General features: G+C 41.4%; 1 protein-coding gene across 1 annotated transcript; it reads left to right on the top strand.

Moving 5' to 3' along the window:
- The first annotated feature begins 242 nt into the window (after positions 1-242).
- Positions 243-6,051, top strand: pdlim1 (PDZ and LIM domain 1 (elfin)). The gene is made up of 7 exons (XM_020603858.1): positions 243-514; positions 1,614-1,765; positions 2,241-2,325; positions 3,378-3,556; positions 3,789-3,937; positions 4,149-4,266; positions 5,478-6,051. Exons 1-7 carry the CDS (start codon positions 422-424, stop codon positions 5,662-5,664), a joined length of 963 nt encoding a protein of 320 aa, XP_020459514.1. The 5' UTR covers positions 243-421; the 3' UTR covers positions 5,665-6,051.
- The last annotated feature ends 6,439 nt before the right edge of the window (positions 6,052-12,490 follow it).

Here is a 12,490-nt window from a genome sequence, read left to right as displayed (position 1 = left end):
TCACCCAGGGCATCAGTGTGGCTCATCTGTTTCTAGTAGTTTGAGGATAACAGTTGCTCTATGGCACAAAGAAATAAGATATAAGTTATCAGGGTGTACAAACGTGAATAGTATCAATGCTGGTTTGAATGTGTGGGAAAAAGCGAATGTGCAAAGGGGCATTGTAACGTGACTCGCAGTTCCGCCAGCTCAGTGTTTTAACTAGGCGTTTGAAGGTATGGAGTGGCCCATCTTCTTCACACACGATCTTTCTCCTCTCGGTTATCGGTGAGGAGAGTTAAACATCCTGGGGTCCGCCTTCTCTCCTGTAGCGCTGCTGAGCTGTACACCATTGATTACTGAACAGGTCATATGCAGTAGGTGGTCTGAGATAGAACCTTAATCGAGTTAGCTACGGTCGGCTCTGACAGACGTTAACGATATGCCGCTCCAGGTGGTGATGGAGGGTCCAGGACCCTGGGGATTCAGGCTTGTTGGGGGAAAGGACTTCGAACAGCCCCTGGCTATTTCCCGGGTAAGTTACCTGTACTGCTACGCTGCTGCGTTGTTATTAAGTGTAGTTACACCTGGGTTGTTCCGACCAAACCTCTGCACCGGTTGTGTTTTCTCGACTTGACTGAGAACAGGCTGACATAAACCTAGTTGACGTCAGCTAACGTTGGTGTTAACACAGGGCTAACTAACTAACTAACTAGCTAACACCACTCTAATTTAGCTAGCACTAGCTATGTGTCTTTATGTTGCTACAGTGGAAGTTGTTTGTTCATTCAGCTAAGTTACATGTAATAATGACGTATCCGGTGTTTTATTTCGAGCCCTTTATAGACATTTCTCAATTTCTGAAGTATGTTAATTAATACTTTTGTTATTTGATGCGTCTTTCTCTGTTTTTATGTAGCTGTAACATTTAGTCCAACAGTAGTCAAACTATTCTGCACACCCTGTTGTAAACTTGAGCTGAATTTCAAATTAAATGCATAAATATGGAGAGGGAAACTAAGCTGTTCGTTGCTTTGACATCCCAGGCTGTCCAGAGAACACAAAGCCCCTTGTTTCTCTGCAGCTCCTTCTGTTAGTGTGCAGCAGCACTGTGAACAGGAAACTTAGTCAGCTATCACCTATGTTTTACAATGTGACAGTAATGAACCATATTATTTCCCCTGTGTACATAGTCTGAATGAAGGCTGCTGCTCCTGGTGTAAATGTTGTTACAGTGGTCTGCCCTCTCCACCCGTGGAAAAGTGATTCGAAATTTCTGGATTGTGTCAGAGTCCCTGTCTGCTTCAAGCCTTTATCTTGGATAAAGTGTCTGTGTGTGTAAAGGTCCTTGAAGGTCAGAGTTAAACAACAAAGCAGAACAGAAAATAACCTTCCAGTTATTCAGTGTATATCCAACTGTAAAACAAAGCTGTTTCCATATATTCATGATTTAGGTTATTTTATGTTTAAGCTGTTTTATTTTGTAAAGAATCTTTTGGAAAAAGATTATCATAAAGATAGAACAGTACAGCTCTGCATATGTCTGTGTCAGATACCTTAAAACTTTATAGCCCAAGCTCATGTACACTCCCAAAGGTTTGTTTTTTTAAAAGATGATGCCCCTTGTGTTGTAGGTCACCCCTGGGAGTAAAGCTGCCCAGGCTGATCTGTGTATGGGAGACATAATCTTGGCTATAGATGGAGAACCGACAGAGAACATGACTCACTTGGAAGCGCAGAACAAGATCAAAGGGTGCATAGAGCAGATGGCGCTCTCCATAGACAGGTAGGATGTGGCAACATACCAGTCTGACATGCATGTGAGGCAGCCCAGCTGCAATCCAGGTGTTAAGGGAGTGGCGCTCTGGTTAATCATGCTTTTTTTAGAGGGCAAGTTTGTCTTTTGCTTTACTGTAATATTTAGTTTCAGAAGTCTATGCTAAATGATTGTGTAATTCTGTATCATATGACTTTGATAGTAGATGATTTCAGGCAACAGGTCTTTTGAAACAGATTCAACAGGCATGTTGAAGCAAATAAATTTGCTAAAATCAATACAGGGTCTGAATGCAGGGTGTGGTAAGCTGCCAGGAAGCCAAGCATAATAACATAACTGCAAGTTCCCTGCTGCATTCAGAGGCAGCAGGGCATAATGTCATGTTCATGTGCTGCTAATCAGGAAAACACACCCAGAAACAGGAAAAAAAAATCTGCCACATTACATTTAAACCTTCTATTCTTTTCCTTCCTCTGTTCTGCAGGTCAGAAAGTAAACTGTGGTGTCCACTTTCATCTGAGGAGGGGAGGACACATCCATACAAGATGAATCTTGCATCAGAGCCACGGGTGTGTGTCAAAGCTGGATGTAGAACTTGAGCTTTTAAAATTACTCTCTCAACTTTGACATTGACATTGAGACAGGGAAATCCTGTTTACAGGCAGCTGTATACAGTAGTTTCTAGAAGGCTGCATATTCCTTCACCACACCCGCAAAGGCTTTTTTTTTTTTTTTTTTGATTTATTTCTACTGCCAACAATGAAGTCACTGTTTACTCCCCAACAGGAGGTTTCCTAGGAAACGGTAGTTTATCAGCCAAGCTCTGACGCAAGCCTCAGTTCCTGCCCTCAGTGTGGAAAGTTGAGGCCAGAGTGTCAATTCATGTAGGAAATGGCATGCTGTGTGTGTTTTACAGGTCACAGTTGTTGTGCGCTTTTCTCACATACACAGTTACATGTTTCAAGCGTCTGGAGTCTGTCACTTTGATGCCTCTCCACTGTTTTTATGTTTTTAAATCATTGTATCATTTTTAGGCTATTCTAACATGCTAGCAGTTTCTTTTTGTACATTGATTGGCCCGCAGAGACTCTGTGATATTCTGCAGTTTACACAACGCATGAAGCATGAGCTATATTTGGAGGCATTTCTGTGTCCCAACTGTGAAGCATGAGCTAGATTTGGTGGTATTTATGTGCCCACTTTGATGGCATGCCAGTGTCATGATGTGTTTGTCTTTAAAGACTGTTAGCTGCTTAGCTAACGCAGAATCCAGAGTCATATACTACCCTGTGAAGTTATGTGAGAAAAAAGATGTTTGGCATTTTCAGTTGTCTCCAAACAGTTGTTTTTCTTGTTTAATTTGCATGTTGCAAAATTATTGACTTCATTATTAAAGGTCGGCTGTTAACCGATGTTGAGCAATATTCGTAAGGCATGGTATTGCCAACTCCTAAAAACAATTTCAAAATAAGAGTTCATCTGAAGGTGTCAAAAGTTGTGACTACCACTGCATTCATGTTGCATGTTGCAGAGAGTGTGCAAGTTATTTCACACAACCCTGATACCTCCACTTACCACCTTATGTACAAGAAGCTGTAACAGAATAATTTTACTTGTACAGGAGGTGAAACACATAGGCTCGACTCACAACAGGAGCGCTCTGCCTTTCGCCGGCTCCAAGGTTGTGACCAACCAGTACAACAACCCCTCTGGTCTGTACTCGTCAGAGAACATCAAGAGCTTCAACTCGGCTGTGGATGATGTTAAAACTATGGCTACAGCTAATGAGCCCAGCAGCAAGTAAGATCCACCTGCAGAGACACCATTTTAGTTCATTCCGAGTCAGGACTGGTTCCCAAGGGGGCCAGGATTGATTCAAAAGTAGTGTTTGTGGTCTCTGGGACTTCTATAGCTGTTGGGTATAGGTATCAACATCATCAGCAACGAAAAGACAAGGTGTTGTGTTCTGTCTCTGGCTTTTGTACATCCTGTGACTCCTTCAGACAGTGAAATGTAAGCACTTGCTTTTTAGAGCGCCATCAGATTCGTCAAAGACAAGCAAGCAGCCACCTGTAGCAGCAGACTCAGAGGTCTACAAAATGCTGCATGAGAACCAGGAGTCTGATGAGCCTCCTCGACAGTCGGCTTCATTCAAGGTGCTGCAGGAGATTCTAGAGACAGGTACAGATGCCAGGTGTTACTCACAACTATGTCAAAGAGGCTTTGGGACATGTACTCATTTTGACTTTTAATTAGATAACAGACTTTGGTTTCAACAGATTTTGTTCCTAATGAGTCATTGCTTCAAATGGTATAGTAGAAGTGAAGAGAAACACAGATGTGTGTAGCAGCAGGGAAATAGTAAGCATTTCCATCTGTATGATGTTGGCAGGTGACTCTGACACACCATCAGGGTTCAGGAGTGTGAAAGCCCCGGCAACAAAGATCGGATCATCATTGGGGAACACAGAGAAGTTGCCCATCTGTGACAAATGTGGATCTGGGATTGTGTGAGTGTTTTCTCATTCCACAGCACCAGTGTTTTACAAAGGGTGCGTTTGATTTGCACTGTGCAGAGAAAAGTGTATCGTGTCATTTATGGCTTCATCTGCCATCCAGAGGTAATGTCAGCACAGACCTGTGTGCAGTTTTCCTCTCAGTAGATTTTAGTGGTACCTGCTGTACCTGGAAGACGTTTATACTGTGAGAAAAGGCTGTGATGCAACACAGAAGGCCTGTTGTCTCTGTCTGGAGTTTGTCTCCTCCCTGTGGCTGGATTTAGTAAAGCCATAGGCCAAACTGTCAGTCCTCAGCCATTCCCCATTGTCAAACCTTTCTCTTTTTTCCCCTTATAAATTTACTGTATTTATGGGGAGAATCATTTGATTTTGCAAACCACCTCTTATTATTTGAGTGGATTTTACTATCTTATATTCCGTATCCCTAAAAATCTGTACTGCACAATTTCTTTCAACAGACCAGTCTAGTACAGACCTGTTGACTGATTTTGTAATAGTTAGATTGGCCAAAATGTTTTGTTGTTGGAATGAAATAAGAGACAGTCTGTACAAAATATTGGGAAATGCTTTTATTTTAGCTCTTGCAATGTTAATTCAGCTGTCTGTCTCCGGAGATACTTTACAAAGAAAAAAGTCTATAGTAAAGACTGTTTTTGAAAAGTGAAAATGAATGAAACATTTCTACATCATGAAGTGTGAACAATTTGAGGTGCATGAAGTAGCAAGAAGTTCAGGCTTTCTTTCCCTCTATACACCACACACTTATCTTTCATGGCATATGATGTACAGTGCTGTCTGTGGCAGTGTGTGCGGTGTCTGCCTAGCTCTGGGGGTTCAGACACTGACCATAGTGCGTCCTCAGAGGGAGACTGGTCGGGATGTTTGCTGCATCTACCTCTCTCGTTTTCTGACATTTCTCTCCACTGTCTGCCTGGAATAAAAGCATTTAAATGCCCCCCAAGTCATTTAAGATGCAAGTGCAAATGTGACCGACTTCAGTCGGGCTTGTGTGGCTGAATGGGAGCGAATCCAAAACAGTGAAGGACGACCATTGGTGTGATGTTCGGGTGTCCACATACTTGTGGCCATGTAGTGGAGCTTCTAACCTTGTACAGTGCACACACCAAATCATCTAAATCAAGTTCCTGAATTAGTCTGGATGAAGAACTGAACTTTGACTGTGATATTTATATCTGCTTCAGGGGGATGGTGGTGAAGCTGAGGGACAAGTTCCGTCATCCCGAGTGCTACACCTGCACAGACTGCAACGTCAACCTAAAACAGAAGGGACATTTCTTTGTGGAGGACCAGATTTACTGTGAGAAGCATGCACGAGAGCGAATGACTCCACCTGAGGGCTATGATGTAGTCACCGTCTTCCCCAAGTAAAGCGCTCACCGAGCTTGCTCTGCGACTGCATGCCACTACAGGACACAGTGTAATCCAAGACACAACAACATTAAGCTTGTGCTGCTCCAGAGACTTCCTCTCACATACTGCTTCAGTAGTCACTGGTAGGCAGGACAGTAAAGAATGATGTTTGAAAGTGTTGATTTGCACATTAATCCTGGCATCTACTCATTTGTTTTTTTATATTTTAAAGACAGCCACTGTGTTTTTGTTACTTAATGTGTTTGTTTGAGTCATTGGAATCACAGGAGACTCTACATGTTTTGTATAGTTTTATTCAATAAAGAGACCAACTTTTGCAGCAAATTGACCCAAAAAAGCACATTTCACTATCACTGCCAAATAAATATTTTAGCTTAAACCAGTTATCACTTGTCTTTCTAAATGCTTTATTGTGCTTCATGGGCTTTTGTGACATTGGCTGTGATTTTTAAGATGTTTCAGTAAAACATGGTCATGAAGAGCTTCATCTTTTAGACAGTCATTTTGAACATTGTGTTTTGTAATTGACTGATCTCAGTTTAAAGGCTGTTCAAGTATATTCACTAAAGGTTCAGTGGTAGCTCTGTAAAGGGGGAAATATTCAGTGGGCATAAATCAAGTGTTTCTGGATATATTTTCGCCACACAGTGACTTAAAATAAAAAGAAACTGGGATTGTGCTGGAGTCAGCTCTCCTAAATATTCTAGAGTCCATCTCATCAACAGTGCAAGAGTGTCTCGGGTTGAGGTCACCTGAGGTGACATAAGCAGCAACGCTTGGTGGGCTCCTCAGACCTGAAGGCAGCGGAAGGTGGTCCGCCGTGTGTCCGTCGGCCATGCGCAGAATCTCGGTCAGAGCCCAGATGTAGTTGTGGGCAAAGCGCAGAGTTTCGATCTTGGTCAGCTTTGCGTCTTCCGGCAGCGCCGGCAGGATGTTTCTCAGCGCGTCCAGTGCGGAGTTCAGGTTGTGCATCCGGTGGCGCTCTCTATCGTTTGCCTTCATTCTGCGCCGGCCCCGCTGTCCGGACTGCTCACATCTGGGTTTGTGTTTTGGTTGTTTTATTGAGCATGTTTCTCCTCCCGTAACAGTCAGCGGTTTTCGAGACAGATTTTTAATGGAGTCTTCTGACGCGTCGCCATCTTCATTCACGGGGCTGCGGAGCGTGCGAGAAAACCTGTTGAGCGTCCCCGCGTGTCTGGGTGTACCCAAGTCATCGGTCGCGCACCTTACGTTAGGAGACATCCTGTGTGAATAAAGAAGTTATTGATCTGGATAAATATAATCAGAACTGATGCATAGTCATACATTTTAAGATCACTTACAACTACTTTACAATGGTGCACAAGAAATACTGGTAAATGTCACAAAATTCATGTAATCACGCTGCCTGTTAAGCTTCGGGGTCTTAAAATCATATTTACTAATTTTTTCCATGAACCTTTAAACATGATTATAACTTGAATTATAACGACTTGCAGAGCTTTACTTTTTTCAACTGCACTGCTGTTTAGAAGACATATTTGGAAAGGATGCAATGACATATATATATTTTAACTTAACACTGATGGATGTATTTGCACTTACCTGTGTACTCGTGACAGGTGAAGCTAGGATAAAGAGAAACAGCCGCCCTTGTAAATCCTTTCTTGTAGCTGGAGACAGCAGACAGTGTCTGTGTGCGGCTGACAGTGAGGGATGGATGCGCCTCTCTGTCATTTTATATGGTCTTTATCTTATCTTTTTTACTCGTAGACGCCTGAATCAACAGCGCCTATCAAGTGACCAATCAGCTTCCAGGCCGTGCGTCTTTCAGCCTCTCCCTTTCTCTCTCTAATTTTTCAAAGTGTTGTATTTCTTTGTGTAGCTAAAATTCAAATACACGTGCCGTAGTGTGCCATAAATGTATGCCAGTTTAGTAATACATACACAAGTCAGGCATATGACCACTGGCAGGTGAAGTGAATAACACTGACTGTTACAGTGGCACCTGTCAGTGTGTGGGCCAAGTGGGTCCTCAAAGTTGATGTGTTGGAATCAGGAAAAATGGGCAAGTGTAAGGATCGGAGTGACTTTGACAAGGGCCAAACTGTGATGGTGAGATGACTGGGTCAGAGCATCTCCCACACTGCAGGTCGTGGTGGGTGTTCTTGGTCTACAGTGGTTAGTACCTACCAACAGTGATCTAAGGAAGGACAAATGGTGAACTGGAGACAGGGTCATGGACACCCAGGGATCACCTTACTGTAGATTAAACTTTTAACTTCCATTTGTACTTTTCAAAAGATTAAAATGTATTTGAATCTTTGTTAAAATGGTTGAAAATTAGAAATACTGTACATTGGTCTAAGAGAAAGAGTCAGGGGCTGTAGTGGTGATATCACACCTAGAATGGTGAGGCTGTTGAATTTGTCTAAAACATTCTCTCTAACTTGTTCTCACGACCACAGTTTTCACTCCTTTTACATCAGTTTTTCACTGAATTGTAGACACATCTGTGCTCTTCCTGACAGTAGAACTGTGGAAGCAAATGGATTAACAGAAGATGCACAGTGAGCTGCAGAGTGACACGAGTGCCAACCAACTGCCACATGGACTCCTGTATAAACAACATTAGGCAGGTGGTCATAATGTTATGCCTGATCGGTGTAAGTGCAGATGGTAACTCTTCATGTCCACTGGAAGTTCGCATTGCCACAGTTTTTCTCACAATTTTTTTATGTTAGTAAAAATGTTGCGTTTAAATTAAGTTCGTATCGTTCTTAATGCAAAACGGGGGAAAAGAGTAGTATTTTCCAGAATGAGGGTGTTTTCAAGCATAGGGTGCGACTGTGCTTTTGCATTTGTTCTCAGAGCTCTATCCTTTAGGGGCACCTGTAATGCGTCATTTTACGCACTCAAACTATTGCCACATGCCGTGCGGGCTACAAAGTGGTCAAATGGAAACTTGACAAGCTGACTGCTAAAGTCAACCACATTTGGACTGCAGTACCAAAAACTGGCGTAAAATCAACACATTCTCCACGATTATTTTTAAATAAATCGTTTATTATTAAGTATGTGGTTACAGTAGTATTTTTGATTGTGCGTGTATCACACGAGCTGGTAAGGCTGTCATTAAATGACTTCAAGTTGCCGTAAAATGGCTCTTACTTGAGAATTACTAAATGTTATTTAAAGGAACGGCTTATCTCCATCTTAGCTCAGAAAATCCAACCTATTAAAGAGAATGTTCATTTTTAAAATTACACATATTTGGACAAATGCTTACTTACTGCGTTAAAGCGCAAAGCTCCGGTATTAGGACAATGACAATTACGCATGGGGCCACCCGACAAAAAGGATTTGAGAGGGTGAAACCTGCTGTGTGAACTGATAGTACAAAGGGTCTTGTTGTGTGTCACAACAATAAAAGTTTGATTTCTTCTTTAATGTGAACATATATCTGTGCGCTATGACATCTCCAAAAACATGTCCAATATCGCCACAACTCTATGGCGCATTACCTTTATATAATAAAACTCTAGTTTACAAAGGTAAAGATTAGTCAAATATGTCAACAACATGCAGACACGTTTCTGCTCTGCTGAGGGGGAGTGTGGCAGAGCTCAGCCATGATTTACAACTGCCAACAAAGGATCACAAAAAGCTCTCCTTAACTTTGTCTAAATATGTTTTGGGAACAATCTGATAACCATATGGTTTCAATAAACTGGACAAATACACTAGTGAGATAGGAGATGGTGCCTTGCAGTTATAAAAGGCACGAAAAGTCTTAAGTAAACTAAATATTACCACTTTACAAATAATCATTGATGCCAAATTTATATTCGGATATCATGGACAGGTGTGGGTTTGAACCTGTCAGTCTCTCTCTTTGATTTTTATCAGTGTGCTGTAGTGCCCTGCTTGTTATGCAAAGTATAGGCAAACATAAGCGCCCAGTTGCTCTGGAAATAGCAGATATCGGAGCAGACTTGGTACGAAAAGTGATTTAACAATATTTAACAATAAACTCGGCAATCTCCCGAGCAGGTGATACCTGCCCGATGCTCCCGATTAATACTTCCTCTACTACTTCACTTTACAGTCTCTTTTGCTTATTTATTAAACGAAATCTATTTATTATTATTTTAGCAAACAGAGGTACCAGGTGGGGCTTTATTTTCGTCTTCAGCTTTTTGTTTGAAGGACGTTTTGAGGGGGACAATCAAAGTCCAACAACTCGCTGACCAGATTGTTGTCATCCCAAACTAGAAGCGAAGCCATTCAATGTGCCCCCCTCCTCTTGTTCATTCTGGCAACGAGCTGCCGGGGGAGAAAAAAAGAAAAGGGAAACTTCTTTAAGAAAGGAAAAACATCTTTAAAACATTTAATTGCAACCCGGATGCCATATGTACACCTCTTGTGAACCCCTTCAACAATGTGTCTGCCTTTTTAGAAAGTATGGAGTGCGCCTTTGGAGACGTGTGCGCTTTTGGAGAGGTGCGTGCGTCGTGACCAGAATGACCCCGAACACACTTTAAACAAGAAGTAATTCACTTTTAATGTGCTTTAGAGATTCCTTTCACAGGCAGTGCATTGAACCTCTCACCTCAGCTTTTGAAGACAGTGTACACCAATTACGTGGAATAGCTGTCCTTTAGAGACAGCTTCTTTTTCTTTTTTCTTTTATTAAAGAATGTTAGATTTTAAGCACGAATAGGGCTGTGGTTGCAAGTCGCCCCCTTTCACCCCCTAAACTAACCGCAGAATGTTTTGTCTTTCTTTCTGGTGGCTTTTCATTGCTGAACTTTGCGTTCATTAGTGGCTCGATCTTTGTGTGATAAAAACAACAAATGTGCAACAAATGGATGAAGTCCTCAGAAGAAATCTACGATTCACGTTCATTTGCAAGTTTACAATTCACGCACAGATTAAGGTAGCATCTTCTTATAAAGGGCCAAATCATACCTGCTTAAGTAATGTTTAACTAGTGCATGAGTCGTGATGATTTAGTGGGCGAATTATTGCAAAGATGTATCTTGGATTCCTATTACTCCCCATTAACAAATAATCAAGTCACACTAATGTTCTGTGATTAGTTCCTAATTAGCTGACTAACAATTAATGAGTGATAATTTACATTTACCTCATACATTTATTGAAATGCCACCAAATTAGTTGCATTTCAGTTATACAACAGTGTCACAAAGATTAGCGTGTAAAACGCAGGAGGTCTTCGTTGCAGGGCGTTAGTTGAAACGTTGTCCCCATGGAAATCCAACGGGTCTCTGCACATTCTTCATCTAATCTGCAGGGAATGAAATGTCTCCTTTAATCTTTTGGTATTTTGCATTGCCACAGAATAAGTCGGTTATAAACTAATATAAACTTGACTGACTGGTATACTCTACTCTGCTCGGCCGCTCGGGGGCGCTCTCATCACTTCTAAATGTAAAATAACATTTAATGGCAGAAAAAAGTCAGACAAGATGATGCCTTCATGTAATGCTGTAAATATATAAACTATGAGACAAACCTAACGTAGTGTGCTGCTAAAGTATCACCTTCTAATTGTTATGTTCAGAGTCACAATGATACCGCCATGTGTATTTTTATTTATTTATTTAATTATTTGGCATATTTTAAGAAGTTGTTGTAAAATGAGATAGCTCATATTTTATGTTTTGGTCCTAGTCTTGTACTTTTTTTCAGAGAAAGGAAAAAGAATATTTACATAATCTGGCTGAAATTCATAAGGTTACATTTTTGTGAAAGCTTGAAGATCCAGTCATCAGTAAATTGTATGAGCTGCAAGAGAACCAGTGAAAACAGATGAGATTTTCTTTTTAAACTTTTATATTATTGTAAACAACAGAAAGGAATTTTCAAAATATTTATTTCGCATCACAATAAGTTGCATTATAAACTAGGAGAATGAAAAGTCATGGTTGTTTACCTGTCAGAAGGATCCAATCATTTCAAGTGAGACATGTCTGTGGGACTTAGGGCCATATGTTTCCAGTTGTTCTAACAAACTGGTGTCTCTTGTTCCTTCACACTGTTTGTACTGTACCTTCAACAGGAATAGAAGGCTGGAAATCTATAAAAGCAGCCCCATGAGAGTGTAATGAGACAATATTATAACGTGAAACATAAAGGATTAGCCTCTGATGAGCATAAGAGAGATTTGCAATGCTGTCATCTTTTTTTCACTAAAGACAAGTGTGCTCAAAGGAGTTTTCCAGGTCTATAAGGATATTACAACACTCCATTGTCTGGGAGACAGTATCATTTCATGCTATTTTACTGAACCTATGCATATCTTCAGAAAGGCAGAGACAGGCAGGTGTAGTTTTATGAAACAGAACTGATTTTAAAAATTTTCATGTTTATTTGTAATACATGAATAAGAAGAAATGTGTGGGGGTGGAGGGTGGCTTTCAGGAGTGAGTAAGAGGTGAGGTTGGGTAAGGTGTGGGGGGGTAAAGGGTTAAAGAGCAGTGAGGAGTAGGTCACATAAGAAAGGCAGGGGTCAGGGGAAAGGATGTTCTGCTGCCCACCTGCCCCCCCCCCGACCTCTTCTTTGTCATCTTTGTTCTATTGTTCATTCTCCTCACTGCAACATGTAGAGTCAAAGTGTTTATTTCTCATATGCATAGTTAGGCAACATGTTTCCCTGTACAATGAAATTCTTACTTTGCCATTCACATGAATGACAGAAAAAGGTCTGTGTTGAGGCTGAGATTATTGTCCTTGCACCAAGACACCAGACCGGCCACCTCCCTCCTGTAGGCTGCTTCGTCCCCACCAGTGATGCGACCAATCACTGCGACGTCTTCCG

Source organism: Monopterus albus, unplaced genomic scaffold, assembly GCF_001952655.1.
Source record: "Monopterus albus unplaced genomic scaffold, M_albus_1.0 scaffold3.1, whole genome shotgun sequence".
Lineage (NCBI taxonomy): Eukaryota > Metazoa > Chordata > Actinopteri > Synbranchiformes > Synbranchidae > Monopterus > Monopterus albus.
Note: the sequence above shows the minus strand (reverse complement) of the source record. Positions and strands in the feature narration are given on the sequence as shown.